Source organism: Carcharodon carcharias, chromosome 8, assembly GCF_017639515.1.
Source record: "Carcharodon carcharias isolate sCarCar2 chromosome 8, sCarCar2.pri, whole genome shotgun sequence".
NCBI lineage: Eukaryota > Metazoa > Chordata > Chondrichthyes > Lamniformes > Lamnidae > Carcharodon > Carcharodon carcharias.
Window position 1 is genome coordinate 12,005,199 of NC_054474.1, and position 25,218 is coordinate 12,030,416.

Consider the following 25,218-nt stretch of genomic DNA (forward strand, 5'->3'; position numbering starts at 1 on the left):
CACATTCTCTGATTAGTCCAGGCTTCAGGATTTATAGTCCAGTGACATCAGCGCCACTCATCCATTCCTACTGAACAATTTTCTGCTGTGTTTACATGGCCACATGGATCTGGATCAAGTGTGCTATAATTCATGTTGCAAAGAGTGTTACAGTCAGCAGACAGAGGGACATTCATTCTATGATCAGGCACAGTTGGATTTGAACCCAAAGATTACCCGATCTTTGATGAATAGAATCCTGTATACTATCAAATGCTAAGAACATGTCTCAGTGCTGCTGGGGCTATTTTATGAAATAATACATGAATTAGGTCATTATCTTGTTTATTTACACTGTAAAAAAACACACCCACAGTTAAGAGAAAATAATTTGCAATAAAACAGAAATGTTAAGTGTTCAACCAGTGATAGGGATGGCACAGGTGCAATGGGCTGAACGGCCTCTTGCTGTGTTATACTACTAAGATTCTAAACTATAACTCTATGGTCAAAGGGTGTGCCAGGGCAAAATAATAAGGGGAAAGGCGAAGGGAAACAATTAAGAGAGCTTCACACTGTAATCTAATGCCAAGCCAAGACACGAAGCTGTACTCTACCTATGAAATAATCCTGAGTCATGATAATTCATCCCTAAAAAACTACTCACCAGTCTCCAATTCTGCTGGCTATTTAAAGGAAAGAAAATGGAAATGAATTAGGATTATTACAGTCAGAATAATTATTGACATACTGCACACATGCTAACTAATCAACTACAATTATAGATTTAAAAAAAAACACAACACGATATGCAGTGAAAAGGCTGAATTTTGTGAAGAAGCTGTTGCTCTCTTATTCCCAAGTGCTTGGCACTTTGGAGGTTCAATTACACGTTCCTAAATTACAGAAAGGATTCAAATTATGCCTTCCAGCAAAAGCTCGAAACTAGAAGGGCACAATTTTATTCAAAACTTTTCAACACAGAGTCTAGCGGACCACCTGTATCTTACATTTAGTCATCTTTGCCCTTTTCTATTTTTATTTTGCAGCTTTTGTTTACTTTGAAATATTTCCAGACAGCTACAAAACTTTAAAACAAAAACAGAATTACCTGGAAAAACTCAGCAGGTCTGGCAGCATCGGCGGAGAAGAAAAGAGTTGACGTTTCGAGTCCTCATGACCCTTCAACAGAACTTGAGTGAATCCAAGAAAGGGGTGAAAAATAAATTTATTTTTCACCCCTTTCTTGGATTCACTCAAGTTTTGTTGAAGGGTCATGAGGACTTGAAACGTCAACTCTTTTCTTCTCCGCCGATGCTGCCAGACCTGCTGAGTTTTTCCAGGTAATTCTGTTTTTGTTTTGGATTTCCAGCATCCGCAGTTTTTTTGTTTTTATTACAAACCTTTAAAGTTGGTCAATTTTTGAAACTTCTGTTAGCAAAGACTCGAAAAGTATTAAAAATTGGTAGTTTATATCTGTTGTGCCTGGGTCAGAAACTGATACGAGGCCAACAGTGCAACCAGGATCCAAATAACAGTGGCATCAAATTAAGTCCTGTACTACGGCATATCTTTATAGATTGTAAACATTAAATAAGGAACCCACACTTGGATATTAGTCCTAAACAGAAATGTTAACGCCAATGTCAGGTCCCACACACTTACTGAGGTCTTCAAAGAAAACCTCCAATGTAGGACTAGAGACACATTTTACAGACATTATTTTCAGAATGGCTACACTCTCAACAACATTGGCAAATAGAGTATTTATTGGATCCACTTCTGTTTAGATTGCCAATTGCTTTCAATCAGTTTCCCTCCAAAGGTTTTCAGTTTTGCATGACACAGGAAGCTACGCTGGCTCTTTATCCCCAGGGACATCAATTTCAGAAACTTCAGCATTAAATAAGAACATAGGAACAGGAGTGGCCCGTTGAGCTTGCTCCGTCATTCAATTAGTTTATGGCTGATCATCTGCCTCAACACCATTTTCTTGTGCTGTCCCCATGTCCCTTGATGTCATTAGCATTGAGAAATCTATCAATGGCTTGAACATGTTCAATGATTGAAATTCCACAGCCCTCTTATGTAGAGAACTTCAAAGATTCACCAGCTTCTGAGTGAAGAAATTCCTCCTCATCTCAGTTCTAAATGGCTTGTCCCTTATTCTGAGACTGTGCCCTCTGGTTCTAGACTCAAAGCCAGGGGAAACATCTTATCCACATCTACCGTGTCACGTCCTGTAAGAATTTTTAAAGTTTCTAGGCTGACACACCAATACCAGGAGAGCGCTGCACTATTGGAGGTGCTGTCCTTTGGACAAGAAGTTAAACCGAGCCTGTGTCTCCCTGATCTCAGCTGGATGATTAAGATCCCTATTTACAGAAGAGCAGTGGAGTTCACCCAAGTGTCTTGGCCAATAATTTTTCCTCAATCAACAGGATTAAGAAATCAAGAAACTGATTATCTGGTGATTAATCCCATTGCTGTTCGAGAGTGTTTGCTGTGCAGAACCTAGTTGCTGTGTTTCTTACATACAACGGGACTACAATTCAAAAAGTACTTCATTTGCTGTAAAGCAACTTTGAGATGTTCTGTGGGGTTCTGAATGGTGCTAAACAGGTTCCTTCTTTCAAATTCATCTTTATTTACAAATCCTTCCATTGCCTCATTTCAGTCTACATCCCTTCACCCTGAAGTTTCTGCACTGTTAATTCGACTCTATTGCGATCTATCCTGCCCCCCCCACCCCCCGTTCTCCCTCCTTCCTCTGTTCCATCAGTGAGCCAGCCTCCACCCATCGCACTCCCATTGCGCTGAAACCTGTACGCCTCCAACTCAAAACCTAAAAAGGCACTATAGAAGTGCAAGATTTTCCCCTTTTTCTTCACAATGAAATGTTAACTCTGCTTCTCTCTCCACAGAAGTTAACATTTCAGATTGTTGTTGTTTCACCAGAACTGATGAGAAGTCAATGACCTGAAATGCTAACTCTGTCTCTCTCTCTCCCCATAGATGCTCCCTGACCTGTTGAGTATTTCCAGCATTTTCCATTTTAATTTCAGATTTCTAGCATCTGCAGGATTTTATTCTTCTTGCAATGTTAACCTGATGGATTAGTTTTGATTCACCTACCTCAGTAGCACAGGGTCAATGCTTGAGCAGAAGATGGCGATGGATGAATACTGATGCAATGATGGATGAATGTTCTCGGATTTTGTTTAGTTAACTTTGGGGAATCAATAGTTACACAGAACATTCCCATGGGAGATTAAATGGGTGGATGAAGTCTAAGATAGGAGAGAATGCACATGGACTGTGGAAGGAGACTAAATGGTTTGTATAGTCCATGGCAGGGTATCATGCAGAAGGATGGGGTTGATGGACCAAATAGAACCATAGAACACTACAGCACAGAAAACAGGCCATTTGGCCCTTCTAGTCTTTGCCAAAATATTATTCCGCTAGTCCCATTGACCTGCACCTAGTCCATAACCCTCCAGACCTCTCCCAACCATGTATCTAATTTATTCTTAAAACTTAAGAGTGAGCCCGAATTTACCACGTCAGATGGTAGCTCGTTCCACACTCTCACCACTCTCTGAGTGAAGAAGTTCCCCCTAAACCTTTCCCCTTTCATCCTAACGCCATGTCCTCTCGTGTTTATTTCTTTTGGAAAGAGCCTACTCGCATTTACTCTGTCTATACCCCTCATAATTTTGTAAACTTCTATCATATCTCCCCTCATTCTTCTACGCTCCAAGGAATAAAGTCCTAACCCGTTTAATCTTTCCCTGTAACTCAACTCCTTAAGACCCGGCAACATCCGAGTAAATCTTCTCTGCACTCTCTCAATCTTACTGATATCCTTGAAACACCTATTTCCTCATTCCAAATTTTATATTCTTATATTTCTCTCTTTCATTCAGAATTAGGCCATTCCTTTCCTACCAGTTAACTCAGTGTCCTTTGCTGTAAAGAGTTTATTACAGAGACACCTCAATCAAATCTATCAACAGCTCATAGTTTCTTAACACAGTCCTGTCACTTATTAAATGATTAATTTGATCTCAAATTTTGTTACATAGATACGGCTCTTAGAGAAACACAGAAACTACTTTGCAGGTTTTACTAAACGTTTCCATATTTGGAAGATAAATGCAGAAAATTCCATTAATCTTCATCACAGCTCTGTAACTTATTAAGCTTCTGCCAAGGGCACAAGTGGATTACTCAAAGGTTCCATCCCTAAGGAATGCTACCATTGTGCTGTACTGTGGAGTGATGGGGACATCAACCTCTGCATGGGGAAGGGGTTGGGGTGTAGGGGTGAACATATAGCCCCATCTGCTCACAGCATTCCAATCCCTTGCTTGTTTTCTTGAAAGGGGAAAAGTGTTGAGTGTCTGGCAAGGCGACACCCCACCACTTGAGAGACAGTGAATCGAGGCCCAGAAACAGATGGAGGACCACCAGTTCAGTTGTTGGACATAAATGAAGAGACAGTTAAGCTATGGTTGGCCACAGGGCTGCATTACAAGTTTCACTGCCTTTGAAGCTGGACCTTGTGGTACAGTTAATACCGAGTGATGAAAGCGCACCTCATCATCCACTCTTGGCTTCTCGAAGTAGTTGTGTCTGGACTTTTTCTCCTCGTCCCTTTCTCTTTCCCTTTCTCGTTCCCGTTCTCTCTCCCTTTCTCTTTCCCTCTCCCGTTCCCGCTCTCGTTCTCTCTCCTTCTCACGGTATTTTTCACGCTCCTTTTCTCGAACAACCTTTGCAGTTGTTGGTACATAGTCACCAATGTCATCAAAGATGCTGCAAGTAAATATTGAAAGGTAAATGCACAGCATTTCACAATGTTATGTAAAAAGATAAATAGATTTGGCGGGGGGGGGCGGTGTGAGGGTCAAGGAGGTTGGTCAGGGGAGCGATCGGGTGCACAGCGGGGTGGGGGTTGGCTGCACAGAGTGAGGGAAGTCAGGTGCACAGAGTGGGGGAGGTCAGGAGGAGTGGACAGTGGGGTGTGGAAGACGTGGGGCAGAGGTAGTGTCAGCCCAGATTTTGTGCTCAAGTCTCTGGGGTAGGACTTGAACTCATAATTTTCTGACTCAGAGGTGAGAGCACTTTTAATGGAGCAGGATCAACATCTGGGATGATTGTCCACAACTGAGTAGGAATTCTATTAGTTCTGGCCAGAATTGTTAAGATTCTGTGTTCTGGTCCCAAAAGCAGTCAGTTCCAACTGCCCAGCCCAACAGCATTCTCCAAGTTATAAATCATGGTATTTCAGAGTGATTTTCTGCCTGTTGGACTGCATATTGCGCTTTAGTGCTGTTTGTGCTGGATGCTTTCCACTCACAGCTGCTTGCTAAATTAGTAAACTGTTGATGTACCATGTTCATTTGACTTTCATTCTCCTCTGTGACTTCTTATAGGATTTTTCTACTATGATGATCTGCACACATCATCTAAATTTCACCTTGACCTGGCAATCTTTTGAAATAACCAAGTCAGGTTTTTTTAAAAAAACACTCTGAAGGATGCTCCTAAGCCAATGGTTCGACAGACAGTAATGGGCGAGACTGGGGCACATAACCCAGGCAGTAGTGAGAATTACTATATGATCAGCAGTGCTGCTTTTCTGATGAGATGTTAAAGTGAGGCATGATCTGCCTGCCCAACTATCCCGTGCTGTCATTCAAAGAGGAACAGGGAACCTCCCCTGGTGCTCTTGGCTAATGCTCTTCCTTTAGCCAACACCAATGAAACAGATTATGCGGTTGCTCATGAATCACTCTTTTTACCTGCTAGTTTCCTGCTAACATCTGCGGCTGCATTTCCAAAGTAAGATATTGTGTCAGCCTTGGCTTGGCAAATAACACTCTCACCTCGGAGTCAGAAGGTTGTGGGTTTCAGTCCCAGTCCAGGAGTTAAGAGCATAGAATTTAAGCTGATGCACATAGTGCTAAACTGAGGGTGTGCTGCACTCTCAGAGTTGCTGTCTCTTGGACAAGGCAGAGGAGGCTCTGTTTGCCTGCTCAGGTGGACATAAAAAAAATCTAATCTGAAGAACAGGACAGTTCTGCCCGGTGTCCTGACAATTTTTATGCCTCATTCGACATCACAAAATAGATCATCTGGTCATGATCACACTGCTATTTGTGGGAGCTTAACAGTGTGCAAATTGGCTCTGTGTTTCCTACAGTAAACTGTGACTACACTTCAAAAGTACTTCATTGACTGTAAAGCATGTTGGGCGTTCTAAGGTCATGAAAGGTGCTATAGAAATGCAGGTCTTTCATTTGTTTTAAAACACTTCAGGCATCCCAAGGATATGAGAAGGATTATAAAACTGACTTTTTTCCCCATTCACTCAATAGGATTTGACAATACAAGTCTTGATGCACAGATAATACCATTTTTGTCATTCGTTGATCACTTTGTGGTACAAACAGCCACATATGCAGTCAGTCATTAGCAACTTTAAAATATCTGTCCTTCAGCCAAAAAGGATCTTTGTCACACTCTCCCTCATCCTTCCCAACAACAAAGAAATGTCCTGTGGCATTTAAAAAAAACAGTACCTTATATCAGCCTCTGGTGGTCTCTTTTCATCCCCTCCCAATTTCCCTGAGAAAAGAAAGATGAAAGCCAAATCAATAAAGAATCCCTGTCACGGTTTATGGAACACAATATTTTTCTCCTCTGCATCTACAAAAGTTAGGACCACTGTAATGTACAGATAACACTGATCTGGGATAAGTTGTGATATTGAGCTATAAGGTTAGGATACTATCTCAATCTCTACATTTCTGAACTGGTCAATACCATTTATTAACGTGTGTTTATGTCTTCATGCTGCAGTTGAATATTACACATTTGGTGTTGTTACAGGGTTTCATTAAATGGTAAATGGTATGCAAGTGTGTGAATATTTTGAACTATAGCTCTTGTGTTGTGAGCTATTACCCAGCGATAGAATTTTGTTTTTTGTTCAAATAGACATGGCCTGTGTCTGCAGCATGCATTTTAAACCATAACCACTGTGGTGAAACACTGCTTGTTACATGTTTGTTACTTGTGGCAATTACGTTTTGAGCTAAATTAGGAAACTCAGATGAAGGATCGAATCTTGTAATCAAGAGGACCAGTCAAGAGTGAGACATAGAAAGAAAAGAAATTTGTTTTTGTTAAAAAACGAACAGTAATCAAAATGCTTTGCTACATTTATACGGTGTGCTAAAATAAAATCTGCACATTTTGTTTAAGCTCAAAGCCTTTTTAGGACACTGAACAGATTTTAAAAATGAAATCTTGTGGGTGAATCTAGAATCAGGGGGCACATTTTCAAAATAATGGGTCTCCCATTTAAGATGGAGGTGTGGAGGAATTTCTTCTCTTAGAGGGTCATCAGTCTTTGGAATTCACTACCCAAGGCTGATTTAGACAGATTTTTGATTCACAAGGGAGTCAAGGGTTATAGGGGAACAGGCAGGAAAGCGGAGTTAAGGTTGCAATCAGATAGGGCATGACCTTAGCGAATGGCAGAGCAGGCTTGAGGGGTCGATGGCCTACTCTTGCTCCTATTTCTTATGCTTTATTTTTTAAATCATGTGAAAACAGTGCAAGGCTGCATTTCTCAATTTAATGAAGGTGCTTGAATTTCCAACTTGTAGAATTAGGTTATGTAACTAATGCGATACAAGTCTTAAACCAGTAGCTACAGAGTAGAGATTGGAATCATAGAATTGTACAATACAGGTGACCATTAGGCCCTTCATACCTGTGCTGCATCTCTGAAAGAGCAGTCATTTTTAGTCTCCCACTCACATTTTTTGTTTGCAGCCTTACAAGTTCGTTAAGTAACTGTCCAACTCCTTTTAAAAATTATTTATCAAATTAGTTTTTGACATCTTTTCAGGTAAAGCATTCCAGATCCTGACAAATCTCAGTGGAGAGATTCCTACTCATGTCTCCTCTAGATCTTTTGCCAATGATTTTAAATCTATGGCCTCTAGATATTGACCCACTCACTAGATGGAATACTATTTCTCGATGCTATCAAAATCCCTCCATCTTGAAAACCCTGTTAGGTCAGCTTCTCTGTTCCATGGAGAACAGTCCTAAATTTTCCAAGTCCTCCTTATAACTTTAGTCCCTCATCCCTGGTAACATCCTGGTAAACCCCCTCTGTACTCTTTATAAAGCCATTACACCTTGCCTAAAACGTAGTGCTCAGGAAAGCTGGGGTTTTAAATGCTTGCCTGCAATATCTTGCTTTTTGTATTACCTTTATCTTTCTTTTTCAGCTTCTTGTTACGAGTTCCCTGGCGCAGGTAGGACAGGATCTGAGTCAACTTATTGATTACGATGTCATTCGTGGTCAAGGTTGTTTGTGCCTGAAGAGGAAGTACAGATTGATCATGACAAGGTGACATAAATTACATCAACGGTACAAAGCAAGCAAAATCAACAATGTGCACAATCCCATGGGGGTCAAGTTTTGCTTCAGTGGGGCATCTTGCAGCGTGCATCTTTAAGACTTTTGCCTGCACCTTGCAGTTCAATATAATTTGCACTGTAACTCGCTGGAATTGCAAGCTGACGATGGCCTATATGGCATCTGAAACCTTAGTGAACAACAGTATCAACAATGATGGGTGCAAGAGCAGAGCGAGTATATGTGCATAAGTAATTGAAGGAGGCAGGAAAGGTTGAGAGAGCAGTTAATAAAACATAGCGTATCCTAGGCTTTATTAATAGGGGTGGAGAGTCCAAGAGCAAGGACGCTATGTTGAACTTGTATAGTCGCTAGAACAGCCTCAGCTAGAGTATTGCATACAGTTCCGGGCACCGCACATTGGGAATGATGTGAAGGCATTAGAGAAGGTGCAGAAAAGATTCATGAGAATGCTTCCATGGATGAGGGACCTCAGTTATGCAGATAGGTTGGAGAAGAGAAGGCTGAGAGGAAATTTAATAGAGGTATTCAAAATCATGAGGGGTCTGGACAGAGTTGATAGGGAGAAACTGCTCCCCATTCGTGAAAGGATCGAGAATGAGAAGGCATGGATTTAAAAGTAATTAATAAAAGAAGCAAAAAAATGATAGAAGGAAAAACTTATTCATGCAGCCGGTGGTTAGGGTCTGGCATGCACTGCCTGAATGGAGGGGTACAGGCAGGTTCAATCATACGGGAATTAAACTGATCTGAAAAGGAAGAATGTGCAGGGTTACGGGGAGAAGGCAGGGGAATGAAACTAGGTGAATTGCTCAATTGAAGAGCCAGTGCAGACACGATGGGCCAAATGGCCTCCTTCTGCACCATAACCATTCTGTGATGTATCAAATACATCTGCATCAGTTCGATTCTGTCTCTATTGCATATATTTTCACAGCTGGGTCTCTGAATTTCACATCAGCCAACAGGGGACATAGGGGCATATATAAGCACGAGAGCGTGATTCAGGTGCAAGCTTGGTATTGTTCTCCCAAAACCCAGCATTAACGTAAAAGTTCCCAAGGTTTCAAAGCTCTTTTAAAGCCACTCAGGTAAATAACAAATGCCTGCTGTTGCAAGGCTAATCTTCACCTCCATTGTGGGGCAGTCAGCTTTGCTTCTGATTAGTGTTGTGGGTACATCTGTGTCTGCATATTCATCATCCAGATCCACGACATATGCCATGCGCCCCGGCAAAAACAGCTCATTTCGCTCTTGAGGCTTTATTTTAAATAGGATGCGGTATGCATTACGGCCTGGAAAGGGACAGAATATCAAGACTAAGTTGTTAAATCAGTACTGAACAACACTGAATTCTTAACATGGTTTTAAAACCACCTTTGTAATTGACTCAACGTTGAAGTCAAATGAGTCCAATGTATGTGTCTGTGCCTGATGAGCACAGAGTATGAGAGTGATGGGCTCTGTACTTGGTCATTACTGCACATGACCAGAATAGGGAATACACTGAGTTTGCTGTGGACTGGCGTGCTGTGCCCACTGTTGAGACAGCAGCCTGGGTTTCCTGATTTAACACTTATGGTGACCAATGCGAAATGAATGGGTCGCCATTAGTAAGAGGAGGAGGAGGCCATTCAGCCTTGAGTCAGTTCCAACATTCAATTAGATCAAGGCCAAACTGTATCTTAATCACATTTGCCTGCCTTAGTTCCATAATCTTTAATATTCTTACCTAACAAAAATCTATCAAACCGAGTTTTGAAATTTTTCACTGACCTTCCCCCACCCCCCACCTCAACAGCTTTCTGGGGGAGAGGGTTCCAGATTTCCACTACTCTTGTGTAAAGGAATGTTTCCTAACATCACCCTTGAACTCTAGTTTTAAGGTTCTTTCCCCATGTCCTATATTCCGCCAGCCGAGGAAGTAGATGCTCTATATCTACCCTGTCAAATTCCTTAATCACGTCAAAAACCTCAAGTTAAATCATCATTTTATCTTATATATTCAAAGGAATACAAGCCTAGTCTATGCAACCGGTCCTCATAATTTAACTCTTTTGGTCCCATTTAGTATCGTTGGCAAAACAACCAGGAACCCCAGAGATAAAAACAAAAAAACTGCGGATGCTGGAAATCCAAAACAAAAACAAAAACAGAATTACCTGGAAAAACTCAGCAGGTCTGGCAGCATCGGCGGAGAAGAAAAGAGTTGACGTTTCGAGTCCTCATGACCCTTCGACAGAACTTGAGTTCGAGTCCAAGAAAGAGTTGAAATATAAGCTGGTTTAAGGTGTGTGTGTGGGGGGCAGAGAGAGAGAGAGAGAGAGAGGTGGAGGTGGTGGGGGTGGTTGTGGTTGTAGGGACAAACAAGCAGTGATAGAAGCAGATCATCAAAAGATGTCAACAACAATGGTACAAAAGAACACAAAGGTGTTAAAGTTAAAGTTGGTGATATTATCTAAACGAATGTGCTAATTAAGAATGGATGGTAAGGCACTCAAGGTATAGCTCTAGTGGGGATGTTTTTTTTTTAAAATAATGGAAATAGGTGGGAAAAGGAAAATCTTGATAATTTATTGGAAAAAAAAGGAAGGGGGAAACAGAAAGGGGGTGGGGATGGGGGAGGGAGCTCACGACCTAAAGTTGTTGAATTCAATATTCAGTCCGGAAGGCTGTAAAGTGCCTAGTCAGGAGATGAGGTGTTATTCCTCCAGTTTGCGTTGGGCTTCACTGGAACAATGCAGCAAGCCAAGGACAGACATGTGGGCAAGAGAGCAGGGTGGAGTGTTAAAATGGCAAGCGACAGGGAGGTTTGGGTCATTCTTGCGGACAGATCGCAGGTGTTCTGCAAAGCGGTCGCCCAGTTTACGTTTGGTCTCTCCAATGTAGAGGAGACCACATTGGGAGCAACGAATGCAGTATATAGTATAAAGATTTTCCTTTTCCCACCTATTTCCATTATTTAAAAAAAAACACCCCCACTAGAGCTATACCGTGAGTGCCCTACCATTCATTCTTAATTAGCACATTCATTTAGATAATATCACCAACTTTAACTTCAACACCTTTGTGTTCTTTTGTACCATTGTTGTTGACATCTTTTGATGATCTGCTTCTATCACTGCTTGTTTGTCCCTACAACCACACCCCCCCACCCTGCATCTCTCTCTCTCTCTCTCTCCGCCCCCCCCCACACACACCTTAAACCAGCTTATATTTCAACTCTTTCTTGGACTCGAACTCAAGTTCTGTCGAAGGGTCATGAGGACTCGAAATGTCAACTCTTTTCTTCTCCGCCGAAGCTGCCAGACCTGCTGAGTTTTTCCAGGTAATTCTGTTTTTGTTTTTGTTTTGAACCAGGAACCTCAGGCTACTTTGAGCACTGGCTCTCTGAAAGAGCATTCTGCCTAGTTTCACTCCCCTGCCTTATCCCCATAACCTTGCATGTTCTTTCATTTCAGATAGCAACTCAATTCTCTTTCGAATACCTCGATTGAACCTCCTCCACTATCCTCTCAGGAAGTTCGTTTCAGACTCCAACCACCCTCTGGGTGAAAAAATTTTCCTCCCATCTCTTTTACTCCTTTTGCCAATTATTTTGAATCTGTTCTTGATGCTCTCTTGAATGGAAACAATTTCTCACTATTTACCATTTCCATACCCCTCAAGATCTTGAAAACCTCTATCAAGTCTCCTCTCAGCCTTCTGTTCTCCAAGGAAAACAGTCCCAACTTCTCCAATCCATCCTCATAGTTACAGTTCCTTATCCCTGGAATCATTCTTGTGAAACTCCATCAAGTGCTTTTGAAAATCCATATACATCACATCAACAGCGTTTTCCTCATCAGCCTCCTCTGTTACTTCCTCAAAAACTCCAGCAAGTTAGTTAAACATTGTTTTCCCTTAATGATTTCATACTGGCTTTCCTTAATTATCCTGCACTTGTCCAAATGACTATTGATTTTGTCCTGAATAGTTTTCAGAAGTTTCCCTACCATTGAAGTCAGACTGACTGGTCTGTAGCTGCCAGCTTTACCCTTGCACCTTATTTTGAATAATGGTGTAACATTCGCAATTCTCCAGTCCTCTGGCACTGCCCCTGTGTCTAAGGAAGACTGGAAGATTATCATTAGTGCCTCTACAATTTCTGCTCTCACTTCCCTCAGTACCCCTTTATGCTTCTTATCCAGTCCTGGTATCTTATCAATTTTAAGTAAAGATAATCATTCTAACACCTCCTCCTCCTCAATTGTAAATTCTTCTAGTGTACCAGTTACCTCCTCTCCCTTCAGCCTGGGTAGCATCTTCTTCCTTTGTAAAAACAAATGCAAAGTTTTTTTTATATTCATTCACGGGATGTGGGCTTCGCTGGCTGGGCCATCATTTATCGCCCATCTCTAGCTGCCCTTGAGAAAGTGATGGTGAGCTGCCTTATTGAACCGCTGCAGTCCATGTGGTGTAGGTAAACCCACAGTGTTGTTAGGAAAGGAGTTCCAGGATTTTGACACAGCGACAAGTGAAGTAATGGCGATATGTTTCCAAGTCAGGATAGTGAGTGACTTGGAGGGGAACTTCCAGGTAGTGGTGTTCCCAGCTGTCTGCTGCCTTTATCCTTCTAGACAGTAGTGGTCGTGGGTTTGGAAGGTGCTGTCGAAGGAGCCTTGGTGAATTCCTGCAGTGCATCTTGTAGATGGTACACACTGTTGCTGCTGTACGTCGCTGATGGAGGGAGTGAATGTATGTTGATGTGGTGCCAATCAAGTGGGTTGCTTTGTCCTGGACAGTGTTAAGCTTCTTGAGTGTTGTGGGAGCTGCACTCATCCAGGCAAGTGAGGAGTATTCCATCACACTCTTGACTTGTGCCCTGTGGACAGGCTTTGGGGAGTCAGGAGGCACATTACTTGTCACATGATGCCTATCCTCTGACCTGCTCTTGTAGCCAGAGTATTTATGTGGCTAGTCCAGTTCAGTTTCTGGTCAATAGTAACCCCCAGGATGTTGATAGTGGGAGATTCAGTGATGGTAATGCCATTGAACATCAAGGGGCGATGGTTGTATTCTCTCTTGTTGAAGATGGTCATTGCCTGACACTTGTGTGGTGCAAATGTTACTTGTCACTTGTCAGCCCAAGCCTGGATATTGTCCAGGTCTTGCTGCATTTGGACATGGACTGCTTCAGTTTAACTTATTTGAAGGTTAGTTTCTTCTATTTCTGGGCCAGGGTCCGACTCATAATCTAAAATTAAACTTGCGAAAGACTTTACCAGTTGAATTTCCACTTTGAATCAAATTCCCCAAGTACTCACCCAGTCTTCCTTACTGACCGTGCCCCTTACTCTTAATACCATGTAGGATCATTTATGAAATCATCAGGAGTGCTAATCACACATTCTCCAAGGTGTCGGCCGCTATTGCTACTTACCTAAACGAGTCTTAAATTCAATTTTGTTTTCTGGGTCTTCATCTTTTCTGAAAGAGAATTTCTAAAAGTTAATATTCACATCCATATTGAAAGCACTCCATGGCAATGCTCAGAACGGATTATTTCACTTTAAATATGCAAAGATAAAACTGGCTCCCACCGAAAGGCATTATTAAAAATACTTAAATTCTATCCAGTTCTCTCTTCAATTTGGTTTTGTTTATAACAACAGGTTGGGACAACTGATTATGAAACTTAAACTTATATGTAGCACTAACTGACCAATGTAGACAATTCCAGGTGCATAGTGTCATGGGAACAGAAAGGCAATCAGCCACTCAAGCCTGTTCCACCATTCAACAGGATCATGTTAAATCTGTATACTAACTGCATCCACATACTTTGATACGATTTTTGATATGGAACCAATCTTAATTTTGAAATTTTTAATTGACCCACAGGCTCAACATCTTTTTTGGGGGAGAGAATTCCAGATTTCCATTCCCCTTTGTGTGAAGAAGTGCTTTCTGACATCACCCCTGACTGGTCTAGTTCTAATTTTAAGGTTACTGGACTCTCCCCACTAGTGGAAATGATTGTCTCTATCTACCTTATGAAATCCTTTAATTATCTTGAAAAGCTCACTTAGAGCATCCCTTATTCTATACTCAAAGGAACACAAGTCTCATGAATGCAACCAGTCCTTTATCATTTAACCTTTAATCTCAGCATCTCGCCATGGATCTTGGTAAGGTTTCCCTCCATAGACTGCCACAAGGGAGTTTTCACTGGAGGTACACAATGAGTGCAGTCGATGGTTGCATCAATTTTAAAAAGTTAAACAGATTTTCCTTGAATGAGTCCTAAGAGGGCATGTAGATTAAGGCTTTTGGGAGGCTGTTCTGGTCCTTAGCTGTCACCTCATTGTGGTTTTGATAATACTGCTTACCATAGAGGGAGTGCAGCAAAGTTTCACCAGACTGATTCCTGGGATGACAGGACTGTCGTATGAGGAGATTGGGCCGATTAGGCCTGTATTCACTGGAGTTCAGAAAAATGAGAGGAGATCTCATTGAAACATATAAAATTCTGACAGGGATGGACAGACTGGATGTTGGGATATTTCCTCTAGCTGGGGGGTCTAGAAGAAGTCGGCACAGTCTCAGGATAAGGGGTTGACCATTTAGGACTGAGATGATGAGAACTGTTTCACTCAGAGGGTGGTGATACTATGGAATTCTCTACCACAGAAGGCTGTGGAGGCCAAGTCACTGAATATACTTAAGAGGGAAATAGACAGATTTCTAGACTCTAAAGACGTCAAAGGGTATGGGGAGTGTGCAGCAGTACGGCGTTGAGATAGAGGATCAGCCATGATCATAGTGAATGGCACAACAGGCTTGAGGGGCCAAATTACCTACTCCTGCTCCTATTTTCTATGTGTCTATGTGTTCTGCCAATGAGCATCAAGCAGCATTCAATTCAGTTTGGTTGCGAAAAATACGAAATAATTTCTTTAAAAAGTAAACAAAATTAAAGGTGGAGCCAGGATCTGATTGACAGATTGGGGATCAATCCCATCAATCAGCTACTGAAAGAGTTGGCTGGCATGAAACATTGGCACATTGTTCACGTATCCCCTTGTGAACACTTCATAGAAAATATTTTCCATTTTGTGCTATCCTTAGTTTTAAGTCAACTGCTACCTTTTTAATGGCTCTAACCACCCTCCCTACTGTTTTCTTGCTGTTAAAGTACATAAAAAGATTTTTTACATTTTGTCATTTCGACATTGTGTCTTTAAAAGTGTTCCACTTGTCCTGCACTGAAGTGCTTGGGAATTTCTCCACTTCTTATTCATTTAAAAATCACCTATAAAGGTTACATGGTTGGTTTCTGACTCTTGTTATTTCTGAATATAAAATAATGCTGAAGTTGCCCTTTCAATAGTCACAGTCTCCCATGACTGCCACGTCCTGTACTTCAATCGAGGGGTTTAAAAAGGTAGAGGTCAAGGATGCACACATGCTTCTCGTGCTTTCCTCGACATACAATGCATGAAGTGATCATGAGTTCCATTAACAACTTTGACTTTTAACCACGTGTTTTTCCAAGTTATATTTAGTTGTTTGAAGCTACCCATTAAAGCAACTATTTTGCTCTCACATAACCTTTCCTGCGCTGGTCTGGTAGTTGATAGCATATCCCTTGTGTTCATTTACATTTTTTTCTCCCTACATGTTCCTTTCAGTTGAGTCGGCACTTGGGAGCTTAATACTTAATTCATTAGTTCAATTGTGGGGTGGTGGTGGCATAGTGGTAATGTATTGGCCCAGGCGTAATGTTCTGGGGACATGGGTTCAAATCCCACCATGGCAGCTGGTGGAATTTAAATTCAATTAATAAAACTTGGAATTGAAAGCTAATTTCATGGTCATCATTACTGAGGCTATCAGATTGTTTTAAAAACCCATCTAGTTCACTGTCCTTTAGGGAAGGAAATCTGCCATCCTTACCTGCGACTCCAGACCCACAGCTTGACTCTTAACTGTCTGGCCTCTGAAATGACCTAGCAAGCTACTTAGTTCAAGGGCAATAAAGGGATGGCCAATAAATGTTGGCCTTGCCAGTGACACTATGCAAGAGTTAAAAAAAGTCTTTCCTCAGTTGTACTAGAAAGATAGCTAACAACAGGGAAATAAACTTGCAGGACTGCGGGGACAGAGAGGGGGATGGGACTGACTGGATTGTTCTACCAAGGCCAGCAGAGACTCGACAGACCAAATGTGCTGCAATGACCCTGACCTCTACTAATTTTATCTTGTTCCAAATGTTCTTGCTACACAACCCAAGTTTGCACAACCAAAGTCAATTAAATGCATTTCTTCCCCCATGCCACAGTTGAAGAAGGCAGACACTTATGAATCAGATTTCAGTAAAGTGTGATATCAGTCTTCACACCCAATCCAACCGAATCCTTTCTTTTCACTACTGTTGTAACATCAGTTCAAATCACTTACTTCACTTCCTTCTGCACTTTCTCAATCAGATCTTCTTCTTCTCTCTCTTTGCTGGTGATTTCTGCACGGACCTAATAAAAATATCAGGGGGAATTAGTTAGCCTAAGTTGAAATGTTTCCTGAATCCGATTTGTTCACTAAAAACAAACAAGAGCCAGATGCACCGTAGGTTGAAAATGACGGTGAATAGCTGCATTAGCCCTTACAATCCCAGCAGCTGAAGAAACCTGGCTTCATCAAAATGGGGAATCCATCTACCAATTAAAAGGTAGTCAGATGCCGGGAGTTTATCACTCCAATTGAGGGTTAAAATGTTCTTTTTAAGATTGCTTTTGAAGTTTTAAATCCCAATTTCTACTCTGCCCTTCTTCTATTTTTAGGTTTTTTTTGCTTGCTACATCCCACTTTCCACCCTGAAGAGTGGGTCCAAATTGTTAAAATGTAGCCCTGAATCAGCTGAAAGGTGATCCTTCAGCCGAGGAGCAACAGCACTGAAGTTAACGATGTTGCAAGGTTTGGCATATGTCCTTCTGCAGGACACATGGCAAATCCACCAGGTCACGTTAGGATAAGTTGGGCAGCCAAGCTTGTAGAAACATGGAGACACACAAAAAAATAATAAAAGTACAGATGAAGGTCAGGATTGTGGCCATCTGGTGCTGGAAGAGTCTTCCTGCACTGGAAGGGCAATACAGTGAAGACTCACAATGACCAAGAGGGCAAAAGAAACAAGACTGAGAACTCATCCCCATTAAGCTGCGCCTTCATTTTTCCCAGGAGGCATCACTCTAATCAGAAGTGGACCCAATGGATCTTGCGGCAGTTCATAGCAACAGGGAGAAAGGACTTGCATTTCTTTAGCACCTTTTGTCACCTCAGGATGTCTCAGAGCGCCTTATAACCAATGAATTACTTTTGAACCATAGCCACCAATGAAGGAAAAGGCAGCAACCAATTTGCAGACAGCAAGCTCCCACAAATATCCGTAACCAAACAATCTATTTTTTTTTTCGGTATTGGCTGAGGGATACATATTGGGGCCAGCACAAGGGGGGGAGCTCCACTGCTGTTCTTTCCACGATGGGGGCAGACGGGGCCTCAGATTAACTCATCCTCATTTGAAAGATGGAACCTCTGACAGTGCAACACTTCCTCAGTACTGCACTGAAGCGTCAGCCTAAATTATATGCGGAAGACTCTGCAGTGGAACTCTCAACCTTCTGACTGAGGCACAGCAAGCACTTAAGGAACAAGTGATTCAAATAGCTTCCACTTCCAGTGCAGCTGATGGCAGAACTGCACCTGGTACATCAGCTGCGCCCAAGTAACCTGGAAGGTATCTGGATAAAGTTCCCTCTCCCGTGCATTAGCCAGTGTTTCTCTCTCCAAGCGGACAGGTGCTGACCTTTTGTAGCAGGGCGAAGTCCAACCCTTTCACCAAGTGAGTGTGCTCCATGTCACCACCCAAGAACTTGGACTCCTGAATCAGTTGGCGCCGCTTCTCCGCAGCAGACTTATCACTGTGTCAGAAAGAAACAAAAAAAGGAATGAACTGCAGGAAACTCCTGATGTCTCTCAGAACATAAATTAAAAATAGAGCATTATGTTTGCTCAAAATGCTTTCAAATCAAGAATTCTTATAGATATTTGTACCTTTAAAAAAGAAAATAATGATTTCGTAACAGCCGCATTGATGTTCAAAGTTGGGTCCAGAACGTCCCAGAAAGACTCAGAGGAAAGGAGGGTGATTTTAAATTTCCCTAGGTGCCAACCAGCCTTCACCAGCCCCTTTTCCACACATCAATCAAGCTATGCCATCCAGATGAGATGCAGATGTTCTCAGCCTTCAGCAGCATCTCCTTAGGGTTGGGGATATTTTCACGTTAAACAGGAAATAGTCCAGCCACTTAAAGCAGGTTCGTGCAAAAGCGAGTTACCTGCTAGGGTCCCTAGAGAACAGCAATGTTCCTCTGTCTAGTGACTGTTTGGCCAATTGTTTCAAGTTGCACTCTGACCTGCAGCTTTATTTAAACTCATCAGTGCTTACTACTAACTGTAGCCCCACACCACTTATGATGGGAAATTAGAAGGGCTTAAATGCACAAGAGGCAACTGAACATTAACAAGGCAATACTTATATATGATTGTTCTTGTATTTAGTGCACCTTAACAGGATGGAGATCTAGTTGTGTAAGCACAGCCATTTCTGCCAAACTGCCATAAAATCAACAACTTTGAAACTGACATTAATTAAAATGGAAAACCATTGTTGCTTTCTGGCCGATATAAAGCCTGGTTTAAGAGATGAGGACTAATGCTCCCTCTAAAAATTTCTTCTCGTTCACAGCCAGTTTTATTCAATGTACAGCACCTTTACATTTTTTTGCACATCATTTAGCACAGAAAAAGGCCTTCACAATGCCTTTCAGGATGCTACATGGATGCGTACGTGAGCAGTTCAGCAGGGACACTGGTAAGGGCTATGTCAGTGCCTTGGAAGGCTTAATGGAATCAATCATGCTTCTGCACTTACGCCTCAGCAGTTGGCCCGACTGCTCTATAGTTTGCTGTTGTGCTGATGAGCTCAGTTTCTTCGTAATCTTTGTTCACACCATCTCGTCTCTCCCTTGCTCGATCACGGTACTTCTCTGCTAGCTCACGCTCCCTCTCCAACTCCTGCTGTCGCAGCTTCGCATAATAGCTGAAAGTGAATCAGGGGAAAGTTCAGTTGAATGATGGTACAGGGACTTCCATCTCTTTGATCCTGGTCCAAACCCCACTCTGGAGGGTAAAACTATCTTCCCCTATCTGCTAGCTACAATGGTCCTAAACCAAGTGTGTTCAAACTGCCTCCATCCAGTTCCTAGTGGACAAGAGGTCACAGCATAAAATTGTCCTGAATTGGAAATAAAAAAACTGGAGACTGGCGCAGTAGAAGATTGCAGCCAATGCTCATCACAGAGGGCAGTTGAGGAAGTTTTAGCCCTCACCTAAATCTGATGCAGACTAAATTTTTATCTGGAATGTACTGCCTGAAAGGGGGGAGTGGAAGCAGATTCAATTGTAGCTTTGAAATGGGGCTTGGATATATATTTGAAGGGAAAAAAAGTCACCAGCTATTCATCCACCCATCCACTTTGTCATGGCAAGGATGTTTAATAATCAATTAAGGCTTGCAATCCTCTCGGATACAGTTTCCTTTTACACAAGTTTCATTCATGTGTTGACCAGAAAAGCCACGGCCATGTTATTATGCAAATCCAAGAAAGAGCTGTTCTGATAGACGACCCTGTTCTCTAAAACTGCTCTCTGTCCCATCTTAACTTTATATGTCTCTGATGCTACTCTGACCTTGGCGCCTCTGCATTTTACCCTCTTCATTTTTCTCCATCTCCAAAAATCACCATTCTACATGGTGTCTGCCATCTCCTCATGTAAACTCATTATTTGAAATCAAAATGTATTACCTAGACTCCCAATGCATCGCACCTCAGAACCATATTTTTACTCTTTCGGTGAGTGTCACTGGCAAGTACAGCATTTATTGTCCATCTCTTAATCACCTTTGAGAAGATGGTGGTGAGCCGCCTTCTTGAACTGCTGCAGTCCATGTGGTGTAGGTACACCTACAGTGCTATCAGGGAGGGAGTTCCAGGATTTTGACCCGGCGATAGTGAAGGAATGGAGATATAGTTCCAAGTCAGGATGGTGTGCGGCTTGGAGAGGAACTTACAAGTGATGGGGTTCCCATGCATTTGTTTATCTTGCTCTCCTATATGGTAGAGGTCAAGGGTTTGGAAGGTGCTGTTGAAGCAGCCTTGATGAGTTACTGTGGTGCACCTTATATATTCTAAACACTGCCACGGTGCATCGGTATTGGAGGGAGTGAAAATTTAAGGTGGTAGTTGGGGTGCTAATCAAGCAGACTGCTTTGTCCTTGATGGTGTCCAGCTTGAGTGTTGTTGGAGCTGCATACATCCAGGAAAATGGAGATAATTCCATCATACCCCTGGCTTGTGCCTTGTAGATGGTGGACAGAGTTAGATTGATTCCCTTGCCTAACAAGAACCTGAGGTTATCGGGGGTAGATGGGAATGTGAAATTTGGAACACAAGCAGATCAGCTGTGACCTTATTGAATCGCGGAGCAGGTTCAAGGGTCCGAATGGTCTACTCCTGTTCCTATTTCTTATGTTCTTATGGCAGGCTTTGTGGAGTCAGGTGGTGAGTTACTTGTTGCTTCAGTGAGGCAGTAGCATAATGGTAATGTCACTGGATTAGTAAGCCAGAGGTCCAGGCAAATCCCCTGGGGACATAGGTTCAAATTCCACCACGGCAGCTGTTGGAATTTAAATTCAATAAATAAATCTTGAATTGAAAAGCTAGTCTCCATAATGGTGACCATGAAACCATCACTGTCGTAAAAACCCACCTGGTTCACTAACATCCTTTAGTGAAGGAAATCTGCCTTCTTTACCTGGTCTGGCCTACATGTGACTTCAGACCCACAGCAACGTAGTTGACTCTTAACTGGTCTCTGAAATGGCCAAGTAAGCCATTCAGTTCAAGAGCAATTAGAGATGGGCAACAAATGCTGGCCTTGCCTGCGACCCCCACATCCCATGAAAGAATAAAGGGAAAAAAAAAAGAATTTTCAGTCTCTGACCTGCCCTTGTAATCACTGTATTTATATGGCTGGCGCAGTTCAGATTCTGTTCAATGGTAACCACCAGGATGTTGACAGTAGGAGATTCAGTGAAGGTAATTCCTCCCTTAATTGTTCCTTCCATCTATTCCAAGAACCAAAGTTGGCATTTTCTAACCACTGTTTCCTGATCTATATCCATATCCCTCCTACTCTTGCTGTATCCTGCACTCTGGCCTTTGACCCTTCACCCGTGTTGCTCAATTGCAGGGAATGGGTGCGAAATCACCATCAGCATAACATGTAGATGTGAATTTTTCCAAATAACTTGACCCATTCTACAGGAACCTCTTGATAATACATTACTGGGAGAGGGAGGGAGACAGCCAAGCATAATGCATCAAGCATACCTTTTCTTTCTCCTCCTGCGGGCAGCTGGATCATCCTCCTCGTTGTATTCTCTTGGCATCCTGCGGCAAGATATTACCAAATGTTATATCACAAACGTATAATATGTACCCAACCGATCCATCAGATTCATTAAATGTCAATGGGAAATGGTCAGATTAAGATCCTGGATCACATTACATAGAATTCACAGAGCAAAACCAGGCCATTTGGCCAAACTGGTCTATTCTGGTGTTTATGCTCTAGACGAGCTTCCTCCCACCCCTCTTTATCTAACACTATCAACATTTCCTTCTATCCCTTTGTTCCTATTTTCCACAATCACTTGCTGTGGTAGAGTGTTTCACATTCTAATCACTCTCTGGGTAAAGAAGCTTCTCCCAAATTCCTTTAGTTACTTTAATTTTAAGTGGCTGCATTACTCCACTGCCATCGAGTACACCCCCACGCTCACGTCTGGAGTCTTGTGTACACCTTTTGGGCCTACCCACGGTTGAACTTTCCTGGGCAGCTCCTCTTACGTGAAGTGGAGACTATAACTGACGTTGCAATTTATTGAGAGTCTTTGGCCTGCTTTCTACATTTGCCTGTGATTATACCTTGGGATCATCACAAAGTCTGCCCTAATATTTTAATGCTAGCTGCTGCTAAGTTTATGTCAATATCTGGGTGGAACTACCCACCCAACTGGATAGGATTGACAAGTTATGTTTAAAAACTAATAATTTTTACATCATCATCGTCAAGATTTGGACCCCTTGCTCATGAACAATAAGGCAGGAGAACCTTGCTGATTCTGTACACCGTGTTGCTTGCAGCCAGACTGCCCAGATACTCTCCAGGGATACTAGAACTGAGAAGCTGAAGGGCTTCTACATTTGAGGGGATGAAGGGAATGCAAGGGGGAGAGGTCTGAACTATTGCCCCTTTTCTTCTCCCAACAAAGGGCTGGAAATTCTCTACTATTGGTGTCCCTTCTGCAACAGCCTGTCAGTTTGGGCAGCTTTTTCCTGAGGGGTTGAGAGTGATTATTACCTCCTTCTATGGAGAACATCAGTCCAGACTTCATGTGAATCCAATTCTAGTGCTCAGAGTAGCTCCTTCACTCTCTAGCCACCACCTATTTACTTATCCAATGCTTCCATCCATCCACCCACCCACCCATCCATCCCTGATCTAGCACTTCCTCACAAGGAGGGAGAAAAACCTACAGGACTAATAGTTGCACATTTTGCTGGAAGTTAAACAGTTCACCATCTCATTGTACTCACTCATGTTGACGGGTTTTTGAAGGTGGAGCTGAGGATGGTGTTGACCTTGGGGTCATCAACAACTTTCGGAAGTCCTCATTGGTCAGCTTCGACCTATGAACAGCAACATTACAATATAAATAAGTGTGTCAATATTCCTCCATGTGGGTGACATCCTGTAGTTAGATCACCAACCAAACCCTAACCATAACACCACATAAAAACGTATGTGCATCTGCTGAGCTATCAAGATTCAGGCTCGAGAATTGAAAAATGGGGAACAAAGGTTATGGAATGACATGCTACCCGACCAACTTCAATACACATTCTACCAATACCAATACCAACACCTTCCCCCACCCCACACACCCCATTGACCATAACCCCAGGAAAGAGAAACACCAGCATTGCACTATAGTACCCCATACTCTGGAAAACTGGAAGGAGCTCAGTCCTGCACCGCCATGCCAGTGGGCATGCTGGCTCTCTCCCTGCTGAGTCATCAATGTTGGTGTGGAACTGGAGACACACATCAGCCAGACCACAGAAGGACAACAGGTTTCCTTTCCTAAAGAACATTAACAAACTAGTTGGGGTTTTACGACAAACTGACAGCTTCACTGTCTCTTCAAACTGAATTCAAAATTTCAAGTTGCCTTTGTGAGTTTCAAACTCATACTATCTGGATTATTAATGATGGAACCTTGGGTTACTAGTTACCAGCTGATATAACCACTACACCGCCATACCTGATGTTCCTTCTAATCTTGGTTCCGGTTAGTTAATTTCAAATTAATGCCCTCATGTTCAGATTACAATTGAAAGGACTATTGTATTGTATTTATCACCTTCCAAACCTGTGATCTATACCACCTAGAAGGACAAGGGCAGCGGACACATGGGAACACCACCACCTGCAAGTGCCTCTCCAAGCCACACACCATCCTGCCTTGAAAATATATCGCTGCTCCTTCATTGTCGCTGGGTCAAAATCCTGGAATTCCCTTGCTAATAGCACTGGGGGTGTACCTATACCACATGGACTGCAGCGGTTCAAGAAGGCAATTCAGAGAAAAAAAATTCTACTCATCTCTCTCCTATAAGGGCGACCCCTAATTTTAAAACAGTGTCCCCTAGTTCTGGACTCTCTCACAATAGGAAACATTCTTTCCATGTCCACTTTGTCAAGACCATTCAGGATCTTATATACCTCAAGACCATTCAGAAACTTATATACTTCAATCAAGTCACCCCTCACTCTTCTGAAACAAGCCAGCCTGTCCAACCTACTATCATAAGACAACTTGCTCATTCCAGGTATCAGTCTGGTAAACCTCCTTTGAACCACCTCCAAACACATTTACATCCTTCCTCAAATAAGGAGCCCAAAACTACACACAGTATTCAAGATGCAGTCTCACCAATACCCTGAATAACTGAAGCACAACATCCTTACTTTAGTTTAGCCTATTTCGATCCCTTCCCCCCACCCCGCCCCCACTAGGGCTATCTGTACCTTGCTCGTCCTTTCTACCCTTAATGTCACCTATTAGCACATTCCTTAGACAATATCACCACCTTCAACAGCTCTTTGTCCTTTTGTCTAAGACATCTTTTGGCTATCTCCACCTATCACTGGCCCTCTATCCAGCTCTACTTGTCCCAGTCCCCTTAAACCAGCTTATATTTCACCTCTCATCTATTTTGCCTTTGTTCTGTTGAAGAGTCATACGGACTCGAAACGTTAACTGTGTTCCTCTCCGCAGATGCTGTCAGACCTGCTGAGTTTTTCCAGCTATTTTTATTTTTGTTTTGGATTTCCAGCATCCGCAGTTTTTTGCTTTTATCCTTACTTTTATGTTCATTTTGTTTGTAATAAAGGATAGCATCCATTAACCTTCTTGCATACTAACCTGCACACTAACTTATTCATGCACAAGAGCACCTAGATTTCTCTGCACCTTTGAATTCTGCGGTCGTTCTCCATTTAAATAATAGTTTTTTATTCTTCCTGCTAAAGTGAACAACTTC

The 25,218-nt window shown here is 42.3% G+C and overlaps 1 protein-coding gene across 1 annotated transcript in view; it reads right to left on the reverse strand.

Annotated features, from left to right (window-relative positions):
• The window catches only part of ik (IK cytokine), a 48,661-nt gene that overhangs the window by 17,644 nt on the left and 5,799 nt on the right, over window positions 1-25,218 (reverse strand). The window contains exons 3-13 of the mRNA XM_041194136.1: window positions 23,209-23,301; window positions 21,940-21,999; window positions 19,419-19,586; window positions 18,291-18,405; window positions 16,886-16,956; window positions 13,866-13,912; window positions 9,575-9,738; window positions 8,273-8,381; window positions 6,567-6,612; window positions 4,581-4,797; window positions 647-665 (exon numbers count right to left, since the gene is read on the reverse strand). Of these exons, the coding sequence (XP_041050070.1) occupies window positions 647-665; window positions 4,581-4,797; window positions 6,567-6,612; window positions 8,273-8,381; window positions 9,575-9,738; window positions 13,866-13,912; window positions 16,886-16,956; window positions 18,291-18,405; window positions 19,419-19,586; window positions 21,940-21,999; window positions 23,209-23,301 (1,109 nt within the window). The remainder of the gene's footprint in view (window positions 1-646; window positions 666-4,580; window positions 4,798-6,566; window positions 6,613-8,272; window positions 8,382-9,574; window positions 9,739-13,865; window positions 13,913-16,885; window positions 16,957-18,290; window positions 18,406-19,418; window positions 19,587-21,939; window positions 22,000-23,208; window positions 23,302-25,218) is intronic.